Below are 17,272 nucleotides of genomic sequence, written 5' to 3'. Positions count from 1 at the left end.
GCAAAACAAAAATTATATTGCATTGTTTTTTATTTATTAGGTGTGGGCTATCAATCTCACTCTATAGTCAACTAGCTATAGTATACTATAGGGTCCTATTAATATAAATATTATTCCTATGTCGAACCATTTTCCCATCTTTTTTGCATTTCATTTGGTTTTGATGTTACTATTTGCCTAGTGACAAGCTAAACCTACTGGCTACTACTGTTTTCTTTCATTTCTTTTTATTTTATGATATTTTTTCATCACTATAGTTTTTCGTGCCGTTCCCCCTTCCTTAGCAACGTACAAATAACAAGTGCATGATATTAAAAGTCAGTTCTTCTCTGAGGGTGGGCAGAGTGGGAAGGCGGGATTAATAATGTAATGTTTAATAGACACTCATTGCAGTATTAATAACTGAATTACAGAGTAAAAAACAAGCTAAGGTATATATAAACTATAAATATAAAATATACAATATATATACAATAAAAGGTTCTATTATAAACAAGCTAGTTCGAGGTGTAATATCGAAAAGTGACGAAGGCCTGAGAACGCTTCGTTCTGCGAGGTTTGATGGTGTTTCGACTTGTGCCGGATCTTAAGTCGTAGTTATGTACAATCTCCTCACGTCGAGACAAAAGAAAATGAAGAGGGCTATTTACATCTTGAAGTTTACAGACATACTGCCGGCAACGCAGATTAGAACGTTGAGCACTCGTCGAACAATTCCAAATGTAATCCTCAATAGTATCTGTTTAATAGTATCTTTTAATCTGTTTAATCTAATCTGTGTAATCTCAAACATCAATGAATCATACATAACATATTTAGCAGTTGTTACACCTGCCATTTAAGGAAACAATTAATCGAAAGTTAAATAATACAACCCTGTCCGGCTCCCGTAATGTTTATTTTTTACACACGTAATGTAACTGATTTAAAACAATAAGTCATCCCAGACAGCAAAGAATACAATTGGATAAGCGATGCTATAAGCGAATCAAGAAACCTTCAAATGTATGCGTCATTCAGTAACGCAAAAACTTCGTGATCTTGTAGTTTTTTATTAGCCCTGTAAACTGAAATCTTTATAGAATTCTAGCCATTTTGGGGGACGTGGCTAATTAAGGTTACGTAATGTTTTTCTACAGGGTATAAACTTCAGTTTTTGTTCTTGAGAAAACAGAGTAACTGGCTGGCAGAGAGTCTTCCCTTGCAAAAGAGTTTTCTAATTTTGGTAAACTTGAAGAGTTCCCTAATCTACACAACGTAGTTCCTGGTAAACATTGAAACCGTTGCATCTAAAAGGTGCGTCGATTATCCCTGTTAATGTCATACAAAAATTCGTCGTGATTAATGGGTTCATTCAGCGTCGAATGAGTTCCGAAGGATAATCTTCTTGTGTCATTCAGCAGAAATGAACTGAACTGCTTTTGAGTATAACAGTACACCCAAGGAGATATTTCAAATGTTTTCTTTACTTCTAATGTTACAAATCTCACTAAGAGATCGAACAATAGTTCCATATGTTCTGTGGCTCCACCTTTGTGCAAACTGCGCCATTTTCGTCAATGAAAATCGTTAAATTTGCGAGGCGTGTTGACTTCCACCTTTCTTCAAGACTTTCTTTCAGAATCTCAGGAGGCTGCCAGGTGCCATCCCACTTCTTGACGTCATCACTTTCAAATGAAATTTTTCCATAGCGCAATTGTGTCTCCAGCATCACACTCTCGCACGAGGAACTGGCTTCACGGGAAACTGTAAGAGCAAACGATTATTGCATGAAAACGAACAAATTTTACCACATAGCATTTTGAAAATCCTTGCTAATAATAGCTTTAGTAATTAAAGTAGAGGACACATTTGCTTCAATCCTATGGGTCAGAGAAGAGGCTCATCAATACAGGTATATATATAATTACGGTTTCTGTAGCATGAAGTGACTAGCAGTACTCTTAATCCTTCTGAAGGGGATGAAATTCCCCCAGGAGGGGGTTCTCAGGTATCTTTGGGTGGGTATGTGCCGCCCTGGTTTCCAAAGTAGCACCCTGTTTTAGAAACAGTGTGCATCCAAAATGATACCACGTTCTAGAAACATTTCAATTTTTAGCACCCACACCCCGTTTGGCTGCTGATAATTTAAAACCTTCGTGCACTCGAAATATCATGCCACGTTCTTGGTCTCCTAGGAATCGTCTCTTAAATAGATACCCCGATTTGGATTGGGAGAGGGGCAAGTCCATCCGCTTGGTTACTCCCCGGCAGGTTGCCTTTACAGTTTACCTGTTTCTTCTTTGTTAGAGAAAGGCCATTTTCAAACGGCAAAGTCGTTAGATTCTGACACAGGCCATTTCAAACGGCAAAGTCGTTAGATTCTGACACAGTAATCACATATGGTGTAACGAGAAGTCACAGTTACTTGTTCCCCAACCCACCAAAAAATAATAATATCATAATTCGTCGCATGACAATCCATCACTCTTTTTCACACTGAGCTTTAGTGTAAATTTAGACTAAAGATTGAATCTTATCATTGCAAGTACCTTGTGTTTCGGATTCTTCAGTCTCATCTGAAGGGGCATCACAACTGTCCATGGTATCCTCCCTATTGACCGGTTTTTCTGTGAGGCTTTCTGGTTCCTTTATAGTCCACACGTAAACAAACAAGAAAACAAAACAAACAGAACAGGTTTAGCCTTAAAACATAATTAAGAGTCAAGGCAGATTAATCTATGTTGCCATTTTCTCCATAGCAAATGATATAGGGCACGACAGTCTTAAATTAAAAGAGAAGTGGACGTAAAGGTTGTTCGCGCATTTGCGCATTCACATGTCACAAACAGCCCTCAGTTGATTTCGAATATATTTTTAATTCTTAATGCTACTAGCTTTTGAACACAGGAAACAAAAAAGACAGAAAGGATTAGGTTGCATCAGCTCCAAACGTTGAACGCACTTAAATTAGCTTGAATAAAAAAATACACCGATTATTACATTGATTCCTCGGTCGGTTATAATGATAGTCATACCTCCTGTTGGATGTCTATGGCGGCAGGCGGGTCGACGTTAGTTTCTTCACTTTCTAAAGTTGGCTTTGGTTTTTGTTGGTACTCAAACTTGTGTCCTTTCTTGCTTGGATCAAGGTAATGCAGCAGGGCTTGTTCGTGAATTGCTCTGTGTTTCTTATTCCAAGAAAAAATGAAGCTCTTTCGACCATCCACAAATTCTGCGCGAAATTGGCGAGAGATGCCCTTTTCCTTTCGTGCCCAACTTGAGAGGAAATGCCGTTCTTTTTCGTTGTCATCTTTATACTTGTCGTCTCCACCAATGACAATTAAAACATTCTCATCTTAAAAAACAGGAATGGTTATGGTGATGCGTTGTAAAAAGAATAATAATTATAGATCATAATAACATAACATCATTTACTACATAAGGTCGACTAACTAACTCTAGACTGCTAGAAAGAATTTTTAAGTCTCTTCAAGTGCCCCCTTCAAGCACATATAACGCATCCTCCCTTCCCCAAACTTCAGATTTTACTTTTACTCAGCCTCTACTTTATTAAGTTCTCTTTTTTACATTGCAAATCATGTTCTTTTACGAAAAGAAATTCAGGAATAACTTACAATCTTCCATCACATTTACAGCTTGTTTTATATTATCGAGGGGCGTGAAGGGGTAAAACGAGATCTGGGATTTGGACAAATGTTCACTGGGAATATGAGATTTGGGACACTGGGACTGGGAATCACAAACAAATAAACAATAGATCTAGAACTGGGACTACGGTTTTGAAACCCAGGCAAACAATAGGCTGTGAAATTGCCACGGAATATGGGAAAAAATTTGAGCTAGAAAATGGGATTTTATGACCCCCCCCCCCCCCCCCCACACACACACACACCTCCTCCAGAATCCTCAATACAGCTGCTATTATTGGGAGGTTTGTTATGAAACAGTAGGGAACACTAAAATTCTGTTACATGTATGGGGGGGGGGGGGGTGGAAAATCAACAAAAAACAAGTTTAGTTAAACCAGGTTTAACGAAATGAAAATCAACAGCAGAAAACTCAGACTGACTGAAATTCTATATAGGATTCATGAAAGCCCTACCTTGTGCCTTTATTGTGCTAAATTTAAATTCGAAAAATATCAGTTAGTAACTTCATTGTTGAAAATACTTTTAGACCGTGGTTATTAAACCAGTTTTACCTGTTTTCACTGCTCTGGTGTGAATGGGGGTATTTTAGATGAATTCTGCCTTAATTTGCATCCAGAATTGTTGCAATGAGGCGGTTGTTGCAGGAATCATAATAGAGACATTCAGATCGGAGCAAATGAGTACGAGATAGAGTACGACCGCTTTCTCAATTTCAATCCAGTTACTTTCCCAGAAATCTTGCTACTCCCTGTCATCATGCACTGTGCTGACCAGTTGAAAAGAAGACTATCGGTTCCAGATTGGTGTGAAATGTGATAATCGAAAGCATAAGCACTTGGTTTGAAAATTCGTACACGGGAGTCGTACTCCCTAATGTACTGCTTTGTAATGAGTTTGCTGTACATGCTACGCGTCCAGTGCAAAATAATTTACATGGCAGATTGCACGTTTCACTGCAGCGATTCTTTAGTCGAGCATGATGGAGAATTTTACAACTATAGGGCAAGATTTTCCTGGAAACTACATGAAATACACACTGTATTTTTCGATTATTTAAAACGAAGACTCGCTAAAGAAGCGAAGTCAACTTCAATTAACCGACCAGGAGCCCCTTCTCGCTTAACTTTTATTTTTTAACTGACTTACCTAAACCAGCTTGTTTCTTGAGAGCTCTATAGATCTTTCCGTAGCCGCTATCTTCGTTGAACGATAGAAGGCATTCATCTGCATGGACGACAAACACGGCGTAATCCATTCCTTTCAAATTGGGAATCGTTTTTTCTACAACATGGTTAATTTCTCTTCCATAAAACTGATGCTTTACGATTTTCGAAATCTTGAATGCAACATTCTTTTCAACAGCTTTTAATAGCGACTCTACCTCGCTTAAATCGCATAATTTGTCGCAATTAAAGAGGTGAAAATTTTTACGTTTCGTGCTCGCCATGTTTGCCTTCTCCTTAATAGCGGAAGTTGTCTGTTTCCGAGAAAACGTTCAGGTCACGCAATTTAAGATTGGTCACGCAAACAAACGCCATAGCCCTGGCCCTACGGCCAATAAACGCATTTTGCGTTAGAATTTGCTTAGTGTGCCGCTGGCTTAGCGCATGTAGTCCTTTGTTGTTTTTGGATGTTTTCTGTTTTATTAGGCCTCGACATTTTTTCAGGTTGCCCTGACACAGCTGACAGCTCTCTGCTCCCCATACACTAGGGTGGCGAGATGTACAGTGCAGTGTGAGCCTCTTGCACCTCGGTCAGCGCAAAAAGACGACCCCCGGTAAGCCTGTCAGCACTCGATCGCAGTTCGCCCGATCTGGATTAAAACAAGAGCTTACGAGCTAAAGAGAAGAAATGATTTATCCACTGACCATAGCTATAGAGTTCTCATCCATTAATAAGGTGTTTTTGGTTCTCAGTTATACCTTTAAGGGGTTTGTTTACTTCATATCAAGGTATAGCTAAAAGCAAAATTAACACAAAACCTGAAAACAATCATACCTTTTATTCGGACTTTTCAGCAGTTTACCGAAACTGACCCTCGAACTTCTAAACAATATGAAACATAATGACCTTAACTCAAATTTGGCTTTTTAAAGCCAAATCATGTCATTGTTTCTTGAATTAGAAAAAAAAAATGAAAATGCGGCGCTGAGATGGTATATAATATTGAGAATTAACTGTGATTGCACGGTTGCCCCTTTAATACATGATATCTGTCCGGAATGGTTGACTATGATTTCGGGTTTGAGGAATAATTAGTAAAACAGCTACACATTTGCTTAACTGAAGTACACATTCACATTCTAGTTCAGGTTGAAAAACGCCTTAGAAGAACACTTCGATGTTAGACTGAAAAGAATTGAAGTAAATATGAATGATGACACTGGGACTGATTTGTGGCTAAACTGAATTTATTTAGGCTCTATAGCTTTGTTCCTAAATTATGACCTTGTTTACATATTAGTAACCTTGAGAATACCTGTCATAACAAACAGTCCTTGTTGTGGAACTATTCGAAAGACTTAATGGTCATTTTAAAATGGAATTGTATCTGAATGTCGTGTTGCATTCAGTATTATTTCCTTAATATTGGGCACCTCCCAAAAGAGGTCATACAACTTTACCTTATACTACTTTTCATGTTTTGTTTTGTTTCTTTTGCTATGTAATTCAAGTTATGCTCACGTTGTTTCCTTTTCTTTTATCGTTGTTGCTTGTTTGCCTAGCAGCGCCTACACAAGTTATAAATCCACGCCCATGCGCCCCCATACAACGGGTGAGCAACGCCCATGTTGCCCTCATACAACGAATGATCCCCTGGCAACAATACACAAAACACAAGAAGCACTTGCGCCAACACGGTGTCTCATCAATGACAACAGTGCCATACGTGTGGTTGCCATTACTGGTAAACTTCACTCTAGCGACAGGAGTCGACTCATGTAGCGCTCCAACAGCTCTGTCTCGACCTGATCGGGCGGCTGCCATCTGTCCTCCCGCTTTACGATGTCCTTTGCTTGGTAGGAGATCTTTCCATAGCGCATGCGCGTCTCCAGCAGCACGGTGCCGGCTGGATAGTCACGTTCAGCCTCACCTGGGCCAATGGCTGAAATTTAAACAAGATATCAAAAACTTGGTTAAAAAGACTGATTATGGCTCTCGGCAGCTTCATGCCGCTGGAAGGATTTCCCCTTTTCATAAAGCTGCAACTTCTTTGGTGTCTAGTGGGGGTGGTGTTTAGTGGACGAACATAATCTGCCTCGTAGCTAAGCACTTATCGGGATTTTCGCCCGAGTGCACAGATAAAATTCCGGGGGAAAAAAAAAACACTAAAAAATTATAGCTCTGTGTTAAACGGTGTGCTAACTTGTACAATGATATTTAATAAATACAATTTGAAGGAAAAATATCAATTCCAGTGCATAATCCAAAGCGGTGTCCTTTTAATCCGGCTCTTTTTTTTATAAAGCCAATCAACTCCGGCTTTTCTGCAATGAAACGTGATTCCTCAAAGTGCAAACTTGATTCTTTCCAACGCAAAAATTGATTATTCGAAGGTAAAACTGAATGTCTAGAACGCTAACGATAAAAAGATCAAAAAATTTTTTTTTTAAATTTTTTTTTTAAATAAAGGGCCCCCCCAAATACAAAGGGGGGGGGGGGGCGGGGGTCCCCCAAAAAAACTATCGCTAGGTCAAGCTGCCAACCCTCTTCCTCCCCGACTCCATTCGAATTCATACGGGAGTCAACACTATACCATTTTAAATTAAAAGAAATTCTCTCACTTCCATAACTCGCTCCTTCTTGCTGACCTCTCAACCCTTGTTTCTGTTCCTCTCGGTCACTGAAGGATCTTCGCCGGGCTCCACTGCTTTCATCATCTGGCACAAGCTGTTCCCTGTCATCTTCAACCACGTACTGTTTGGGGAAAAAGTATTTAATTACAATCTCTTCAACTTTGCTATCTACATTATTCTTCCCCTCCTCTTTCTCTCTTCCCATTTAGAGAAAAACAATACCTCCAACTCACCCATAATGGGTGGGGTACAAGCTCTCACAATTTCTCACATAAATGGCTCACTCCTCTCTTAGAGAACAATAGAAATAGCAACAAGAACAATGCCTCTAGCACCAAAATCAATAGCAACTGCCACACTAAAGGACCAGTAGAATTTTAATTCTACTTTTTCAAAGGCTTGCGAGAGCTGCTACACTGCTGCCCTTAACTATATCAACTCATCTCTATAAACTCAGGGCATGCACGAAAAATTAAAAAAGAGCCAGACATATTCAATCGAATTCCTCGCAAACTCCCTTTTCTTTGTGGCTGGTACACCAAAAAGCATTGTAAGAGTTAAAGGTTTTCCCAAAACGTAACATAAAGACCCCGGCCTGGGTTTGAACCCATACCTCATGAGTTGCAGTCTAATGTAAAGAACCATTCTGTCGCTGAGTCTTTTCAGCACATAGAGTTTAGTTGTAGCTTTTTGTTATAATAAGTAAATCTCAGCTGTCAATCCCTTAGGCTGAGGAATAAATGCTCTAAACTGATAGTTTTCTTAGTAACTCAATTGTTATCATCATGATCATACCGGCTCTGGCTGGATATCTCTGTCTGCTGCTGGAGTAATTTCAGGTTCTTCAGTTTTTGGCTTAGGCACTGGCTTCGGTTTCGGTTGATATTCAAACTTCTGTCCTTTCTTGCTTGGATCAAAGAAATGCAGTAGAGCCTCTTCGTGGATCTCTCTGTGCTCTTTGTTCCAAGAGAAGATGAAGCTCTTTCTTCCATCAAGGTACTCATCTTTGAACTGCGAACCCACTTTCCTTCGAGCCCAACGCGAGATCACAGTACCCTCTTCTTCGTCTTCACCTCTGATAGTGGTCATCTCCACCAATGACTATAAGCACCCTGTCCCCTTGAAAAAGATTTAAAAAAACTATGACTGATGTGCGTTCATCTTGACCTTGGTGTAAATAAACGAAAATAATTCTTGTCACAAGTTCTTGAGATATTTGTAAGCGATAGCTTAATGCGACCAATGTATCTCACAGTCTTTATCAGCGGTTAAAGTGAGCTCACGTTGTCAACGTGAATGCAAATTTTTTAATCAAGTGACAACAGGTGGTCAAAAATGGGGGGGGGGGGGCACCCCGATCATAGCACCACCGTCTGTATTTCTGTGACATAAAAAAATGTTTTAGCTGTATTTAATAACCCAAAAAGTGTGATATACGTTCGGATTAGGGAAAAGATAACGAAGCTGTTTCCTCCCGTTATTTAGAAGTAAATCAACAGGTGCTAAGAAGGGGAAACTTGTAGGGGGTGGGGAGTGGGGAGAAACATTTTCGTTATTGGATCGTGTCCGGTACAGCTGGAGGTTGAGCCTTAACAAAACTACGCCATGTTAGTCCTCTCGGTACGCCACATGCCAAAAAATCCTGCGTTTTATGGATATAAGCTACGACGGTTATTTTTATGTGAACAGAACAAAAGTGAAACAATTTCTTTCTCTTTCCGCTTTCGTTCGTATGCAAATCAATTCTACAATAGATCTGCCATGTGACCTTGTGTCAACATTTTGAAAGCGAAAGTGTTTTTAAAATTCCCTCATTTAGTTATATTTAAATTCGCTATTCGCTTCCTTTGCTGAAACTAATGAAAAACTTATTTAAGTGTTTCTATACATCAAGTATTAAATTACATACACATCGCCTCCTGTGTGTTATACAGTCCTGGTTAGTGAAATAAATCGACTTCTAATACTTCCGTTCTAGCACTAACCTGTGGCTTCCAGTAACGCTCTATAAATCATCGCGTAACCAATACCGGCGTTGTCTTCGTTGATTGAGAGGCGAGATTCGTTCGCATGGACGACAAAAGCGGCAAAATCCATTTGTAATTGAGGAATGGTGGTTTCGCAGATCTCCGCCTTTCGATCAAGACCAAAATAAAGCTTCTCAGTCGAGATATTTAGGTCATGCTTCTCGTCCATTTCGAGAAAAAAGTTTTCCACCACATCCAGGCTGTATAAATGATCACAGTTAAAAAGGTAACCCTTCTGGCTCGACCGTTCCGCCATGTCAATAAAACTTATCTTCACTGAAAATTCAGTGCTTCGCTTTTCGTTTGAAGGCAACACTACTTCGCGTGCACATCAAAGTTCATTCTCCGAATGATCTTAAGTTCACTTTCTCGGAAAGCCGTCGATCAACAAAGCAGACGGTCACGCAACGCACGCCCTTTTTGATTCTGCATGATTCTGTTACAAGACGAAAAGAAAGTGTTACTTTGACACGATAAAAACAGCCATTCTTGTCGGGTTAGCAATGACGCCAACAATGTGGTTTTCAACAGGATTGCAAATTGAAATCTTTTATTTTCAATTTTTTTCTTGAAATTTAATTAAAACACATAAAAGAAATGAGACCGGTCGAGCGAGTTTTTATACAGAGTTTCGGTTTCGTCGGCCCAGAAGCTGGGTGAGGTTCAACGTTTATTTCGTTTTGAGTATAAAAAAAAAAAAATTTTTTAAAAAAAAAAAAAAAAGGAAAAGGAAAAAAAAAAAAAAAAAGGTTTAATACCGAAAAAAAAAGAAAAATAAAAAAAGAGAATAAACCAAAGGAAAAGGAAATGAGTCGATTAGCGGGGTTGTTCGAGTTATCCGAGTTCGAGTTACCGGGGTCCTACTGTATAACCATTTTGCTTTTTTCCCTTTTTGTTTTTGTGTCTTTTTTTCTTGTTTATTTCCATCGATTGAATCAAACCTTTTTGGACAAGCTCAATTAAAAAATGCCGTAAGAAAAGATACAGGAAACACGGCTTTACAATGAGTCTCTTTTTCATATATGTCATAGTCATTTACTTTTTATTTCTTAACAAATCAGAGCCCATTATAAAGATTATACACTCTACACACCGTCACACAAAAGACGGCTATGTGTTTTCATTATCCCAATATAGGGACACATATCATAGTAGTGAATGCAGCTTTTTTTATATTGTTCGAAATTACTTTTTTCTAACGAAACTGTCACTCTGCTCAAACGAACAGCAAACGCTCGAAACTTTTTAAAACATTTATTCTCTATGGCGGTTTAAAAACGTTAACAAAATAATTCCATTTGATAATCAACTAAGTTTTCACTGTTTGGACTAAAGCGTCTACTAAAATGTGACATATCTGTCGTAGTCTGAAAGCGCCCCTCAAAGGGTAGGGCAAGGAGACGGCTGAAACCTCTGAATACACCGAGGCTTAATGTACATCACTGTCTCATCCTCCGCTTTTATCTCATGGCTGGCTCAACAATTTGCTTGTATAGCCTGTCATCATTCGGGACACCAATGAATCTCTGACGACAGCGCGGAGGTTTCCTGATTCTCTCTCAGAGTAGATCTCCAATTCAGCTCTGGGCACATTCTTCCATTTGTGTTTCAAATCTGACACCAGTTCATGAGGTGGATTCCAGCCCCTTTTCCTCTCTACCACATCACTTGCTTTATATGAAATGTCGCCAAAACGGATGGCAGTCTTCAACATCAGTGTCTCCTTGGAGGTATCGGTTTGTGGATCTTCCTTTTGTTCCATATTTGGGAATTCCACATACTGCCAGTCCAGGTTCGCAGCGCCCACGGTACGGGACTCAGACTCCCGACTTCTTCCTCTGCACCAAAGAACCACGCCTTTTTCCTGAAGAATCAACTCCACTTTATCAGTGATTTCCATTTCTTCACTTTGTGATAATACCAATTCCTTGGCATTCCTGTCCTTGCATATAACGACGACAACTTTTTTCTCTAAACGGCAGAGATAATTCAAAATAACGAATTAAAATCAGTTGGAAGGAGAATGATCAATGAAACAATTCTAGTTTAAGAAGAAAGTTGCTTTAAAGACAGAGGTCAAGATTTGCAGTCGTAACATTTCCTAAGTCTTGATTATTTTTTAATTAATCACAAGACGTCAAAGCTTGCATTATTTTATTTACAGTACATTCCGTTTACATCAAAATCTTTACACTACCCATTAGTTTTAACAGTGCATTGCATAATACAGTAACAGAAATATGTTTAGAAAAAGATCAGTTGCTTATTACAGTTAAGTATTTAAAATAAAGTCATTTAAAAAGCCTTGAAAGTTTGCGTCTAATGCACTTTAGAAAAAAAAAGTATAATTCTCGTTTGAGTCTACGTGGCCCATATGGCAGGCGCGTAGCTCTAGTTACTGGTAGCAAACAGCGACAAAGCGTATTTCTACTTTTACCTAGATGGGATCAGGGGCGGATCTAGGCCGGGGGGGATGGATTTGTTGGCTATCCACCCCCCTTGTTCCACCAAATGACAGTAAAAATATTAAAATAGGAAATAGGACAATGTCATCCCTTTAAATCGGCGGCTGTTCAGGAAGAGATTTTCACCCTGTTTCACAAACTTCTGCTTAAATTAACAAAAAAGTGTGTATAATTTTAATAGATTCCTTTTAGCTTTTAACAGTTGTTTTACCTTGTAGATGATTTTCTTCTCCATTTACATCTTTTTTTACTTTTTACCGTTTTTTCGCTAGCATTTCACAACCATCCCGTCCCCAGCCACTTTAATTCCACGTGGGTGAGCAAAAACAAAACTCATATCTTTCTTTCCTTACGCGTGGCCTGTCACAATTCAATCACGGTTCATTTCATAAACTAGACTTTTCTCAATATAACTCAAGGTAAGTTGAGGAAAGAATATTTTGCCATATCAAGGAAAACAGTGGTTTAATAACTTAATTGACAGCTGTATAAATCTGCTCAGAATCGCGAAAATTGCGTCCAAGAGGCTTCAATGTTTCAAAATTTTCTGAGGGGGCATGCCCCCAGACCCCCCTAGGGTGATGGAGCCTACAGCTCCCTGAAAGTATGCCTCAGCCACAAAAGTAATTTGCACTCCCACTTTGAAAAAACTGCCTAAAAGCCTGAAACGCCTTCAACTCCATAAAACACTGGTTCATGAACAAAATAGCAAACAAAAATATTGGTAAACAGCCACCCCCCTTTCACAAATCCTGGATCCGCCCCTGGGATACTAGTCTATCGCAGGAACCCAATTATACAGCCTGGTATAAGGTAGAGTGTCCAGGAAGTTTCCAGGAACAGTGGCCAGGTACACAATACAGTTGATATTATACTTAGAACGTTACTTACCTGTTGCTCTTTGAGCTGTTCTCAGCAGGTCTGCAAAAGCAGACTTCTCCCATTTGCTTTTTAATGCAGTCTCTTTCAGGTCACTCGCCAACAGCCCAATAGCACACACTGTTACCGGTGTTACTGCCAGATGCAATTTAAGCTCTGATGGGCTACCAATATGCACATCAGGAGGGGGACGCATGCTTGGTAGGCAGTACATGTGGCTGACTACCGTAGCAGTAGACTCGTCATTACAGAGGATAATTACATCTGCGGTACCTAAACATGAGGCAGCAGGGTGAGAAGATGATTATGTTAGCCTAAAGTAAACAGACGTATCTGTTTGTGCCCTGAATTCTTCCCCCCACTCGATAGTAAGACGATTCGACACTGATTACACCCGCTCTATCTACCAAGGTCCGTGTAGTTATTCTGAATGGCTGTTTCTCGGTGATGTTTTTTTTACACTCAAGTAACAACCGATCAAAGAAAAGCTAGACACAAATCTCTAAAATGCTACGTTTTTAAGTGTACATGTAGCATTTTCTGGTCGAATCTCCTTCGTCTTTTTAGTGCGGGAAATAAACATTGAACCCAATTAGATACATCTGCAACTTAGGTTGCTTTCATGCATGGATCTAAATAACCATTATCCGCAACACAACGAGGTTTTAACTCATTCAAATGTTGTACTAGGAGAGGAAATAATTTGACTACTGATGAATACAATATCAATTTCAGTTTGGTACCTCTTTTTTCTTTCACGCATCGCCCTGCCTGTTCCTGTGGTCTTTTAGCTGCCATCCTCCTGCTTTCGTGTTCTCTCCGATTTTCATGTATGTCTAGTACATCCAACGACTACACAGAAAAGACGACAATGATCTTTGTTAAGAATAGGATCCAGCTATTTGGCTCAAAGTTGATTTATGTTCACTTGAATTTAACGCCCACAATATGTAACTTTGCAGTATATATATATATAAATGTGGTGGTTGCATAACAACCCTGGTCGAAATCATTGCAAGATCTTAGATCTTTAAAGATCTGCAAAGACCTGCAAAGGTTATGTAAAGACCCTTTGAGACAAGGATCTTTTAAAGCTTTTTAAGGATCCTCTAGGATTTCAAGTGGATCTTAAAAAGATCTTAAGAGGTTCCTGACAAAGTTCCTCTCAAAGATATTTCAAGGATCCTTCAGTATCCTCAAATATTTCTTTAGGATCTAACAGGATCTTGAAAACGATCCTTTGAAAGATCCTTTGTACGTTTTTCATTTAGGATCTTGCTAAGATCCTTCAGGTTCAGCAAAGGTCTTTCAGAAATCTGCAAAGATCCTGAATGATCTTTGCAGGGACTTGCAAGATCTTTGCAAGATCCTACAAGATCTTCATCAAGATCCACCAAAAAAAACTTATGCAGATCTTTAACGATCTTTATAAAGGATCTTAAAAAAGATTTTAACCTGGGAAAAAACTGTATAGATAAAGCCCACTTTATATTTTCTATCTTATTTTCTATTTGCACTTAGTGTGTAGGCATTAAGCCGTTTAATTTAGCGTGAATAACCACCTGCACCGCAGTTCTGACGTTTGACCGATTCATGTGACGTCACCAAATCCAAAATGGCAGCGTAGGTGTTTACATAAAAAAAAAAAAAAAAAAAAATAAAAAAAATATAAGATATTTTAAAAAAAAAAAAACCTTTTAAAAAAAAAAAAAAAAAAAAAAAAAAATTTTTTTTTTATTTTTTTAAAAAAATATAAAAAATTTTTTTAAAAACATATAAACATTGAATTGTTAGTTAACGTTCAAAGCCTGAGCTGTGCCCGTATCCCGTAAAAAAAAATATAAACAAACCTTTTCAGTAAACGCCGTAGCTGCATCTAAGTTTGGTTTCGCTACCATTTCCGACGTACTCTGCAGAGGGGCAAATTTCAATCCTGTTTTATTAGGATCAAAGAAATGGAGCAATGCATCTTCGTGTATTGCCCTGTGCTTTTCATCCCAAGAAAAGACAAAGCTTTTTCTTCCATCACGGAACTCTTCTTTGAACTGCAGGTTTACTATTCTGAGCGCCCAGCGTGACAGGACATTGTGAGTCTCTTCGGCTTCGTTCTTGTAGTGGCTATCTCCTCCAATAACCACAACAACTTTGTCACCTTAAAAAAACATCAACAACGTAACCTTAAGTATTACTTCTAACCATATTTATTTATTTATTTATTTTTTTCAACCAAAATTTATCGAATTCCTAAATCAGTCATTAATGAATCAGTCAATTGGAGCAGTGCCTATCACTTCCAGATGCTGGAATTGATTAATAAATGGCACACGATGCATGCAGAAGCGATGACGTTTCACAAGGGGTCTTACATAATTTTAAGAAAAATTTGACGTAAATAAAAGTAGCTGACACCTTGTGTGTGAAAAATACTGTTATCCAACTGCAGCTTACATTTTTTAAACATAAAAAGCTTGTTAGTGATTGTATAAGTAGCATAGCCTAAGGATCTAAGGGAATTCGAATAAATACAGTTGTTATGAATACACAGACCAAGGATGCAAATAATACATTTTCTTCGTAGGTTTTCTCAACTGAACAAAGATTGTCTCAACAAAGATTGCTTTATACTGTAGTGTGATAACACGGATGAACGATATGCGCGAGCAAGCTTTTAAGCTGCGAGAAAGGTCAAACGGTCTCTTGCTCACAGCGGCCCTTTATATTATAATTTGAATTAGAAATTTATGTCTACTAGATCTAATAGATCCCATCATATATGATTAGTCTATTTCGTTTATACATTGTAGTGTTCCAATCTAACTGCACGGAAGTATTTTGCTTTGGTGTTTAACGCGGCGATTTCTTGTTAAGTTAAACTTGATTTCTGTTCGATCGGGCCAAACAGACAAAAAGAACCGATCGTGCGATGGCATAAAGCGATGTCCCGCCATCGTTTAAAAAGCAGTTGTGTGAAAACTCCCTGTGGATAACTACGGAATGCTCATGCTCTGTTGTTTTGAGGGCTTTCCCTCCCGATCATTGGTTGGAAAGCTCGAGGAAAGCTGTCGTTTAGGTACGTACTAATTATATTCAGTGAGGTATTTGCCCATATCATCAATCCAACTGAAAAAGAAAATGGGGGCTAATTTTATAGCAACAAAAATATGACATGCGTCCTCCACACTGCTAGGATCAGCAAAGTCGATAGTTCACTGTATGATGATAAATAAAGAAAGATCATCTCATTGGACAAAGCTCCGCGCCCGGTGTTTGAGACGGTGTGTACGGCACAACTTGCTCGACCTGAGGATCTAACAATTTCGATAATCGTCGTCAAGGAGACCCTGTGGACGGCTAGTCCTCGAATGGAAGCGAATGAAACCCCGGAGCATTGTGCATCATCTACTTGTCACGGAATGTTTACTCATTTGTAATTATAACCTCAAGGATGGAAAGCGAAATAAAAATTGTTCAGTGCAATTTCCTATACTATCACTCCACCAAGCTCTCTCTATTAATCTATTTTGTAATGGAAACACATTGTGGCATGTCTACACCAAAGCTTAAAACATGAGTGAGGCCTTCCAAGGGGTTTTGGCGACTGGAAAAATGTAGCGACAATCTAGTTCCAAAGCACCGATAGCCGACAGAAAATAAACTAGCACTGAAAGGTCCTGTATGTGTATATTTGCAACGGCGACAACAATTTCCTCGCCAAATTGGCGACAAGTGGGTTCGAAACGAGCGACAAAGCGACATCATAACCCTCTTGGAAGGCCTCATGAGTGACTTTTCTTTAGTGAACTACAGTGTTCCTATCCACTTCCGCCCACTTCCGCCATATCATGAGAATGCACGAAGCAAATATATTACTCACCTGTAGCCTTTAGTAACGCTCTGTATACCCTGGTGTATCCAATGTCGACGTTGTTTTCGTTTATGGACAGACGAGATTCGTTTGCGTGGACGACAAAAAAGGCGAAATCTATTTGAAGCCTAGAAATGGTGTTCTCGCATATTTCAGACATGTTATGAAGACTAAAATTATGTTTTGATATCGTAATATTGAAGGGAAGCTTGTCGCCGATGGAACGTAACAAAGCTTCTACCACGAGCAGATTGTAAGTGTTATCACAGTTGAAGAGATGAACTCGTTTCTTTTTATCCATCACTGCTCAGTAGAACAAGCTGCGGCAGTCTTTCAACTCCTTCTCGGACAACAAGGGTGATGTCAGGGGATCTCGCTTCCTTTGTGAGTCGGCGGAAGAACACAAATTCTCGGAAATTGCGTTACGTTTTTCCTTGAATGGCAGCATGACACTCACTTTTGGTCACGCAGGAATCAAAAGCTATAAATAAATTATATCATCCATCATTTATATATTGATAATTAGGTAATACACTTTGTCTGTGGCGATCGGTAGACTGTTTGTAATTGGAAGGATTCATCCATC

The 17,272-nt window shown here is 39.0% G+C and overlaps 2 protein-coding genes and 1 pseudogene across 3 annotated transcripts; all 3 read right to left on the bottom strand.

The window, feature by feature from the left end:
* Positions 1-738: 738 nt before the first annotated feature.
* LOC144663052 (uncharacterized) lies at positions 739-5,485 on the bottom strand. The gene is made up of 4 exons (XM_078523990.1): positions 4,800-5,485; positions 3,018-3,337; positions 2,532-2,628; positions 739-1,746 (listed from the first exon to the last, which is right to left on the bottom strand). Exons 1-4 carry the CDS (start codon positions 5,098-5,100, stop codon positions 1,490-1,492), a joined length of 975 nt encoding a protein of 324 aa, XP_078380116.1. The 5' UTR covers positions 5,101-5,485; the 3' UTR covers positions 739-1,489.
* A 561-nt stretch (positions 5,486-6,046) lies between these two features.
* Positions 6,047-9,874, bottom strand: LOC144663039 (uncharacterized; annotated as a pseudogene). Its single transcript, XR_013572567.1, has 4 exons — positions 9,436-9,874; positions 8,246-8,569; positions 7,439-7,571; positions 6,047-6,759 (listed from the first exon to the last, which is right to left on the bottom strand). The product of XR_013572567.1 is annotated as an uncharacterized LOC144663039 (transcript).
* A 475-nt stretch (positions 9,875-10,349) lies between these two features.
* LOC144663027 (uncharacterized) lies at positions 10,350-17,069 on the bottom strand. The gene is made up of 5 exons (XM_078523960.1): positions 16,696-17,069; positions 14,672-14,973; positions 13,565-13,673; positions 12,834-13,094; positions 10,350-11,448 (listed from the first exon to the last, which is right to left on the bottom strand). The coding sequence occupies exons 1-5, from the start codon at positions 16,985-16,987 to the stop codon at positions 10,943-10,945; spliced, it is 1,470 nt and encodes a 489-aa protein (XP_078380086.1). The 5' UTR covers positions 16,988-17,069; the 3' UTR covers positions 10,350-10,942.
* Between the last annotated feature and the right edge of the window lie 203 nt (positions 17,070-17,272).

The sequence above is a fragment of the Oculina patagonica genome, chromosome 8 (assembly GCF_052425735.1).
Source record: "Oculina patagonica isolate OP01 chromosome 8, crgOcupat, whole genome shotgun sequence".
Lineage (NCBI taxonomy): Eukaryota > Metazoa > Cnidaria > Anthozoa > Scleractinia > Oculinidae > Oculina > Oculina patagonica.
The sequence above is the reverse complement of the archived record's forward strand: the minus strand, read 5'-3'. Positions and strand labels throughout refer to the sequence as shown.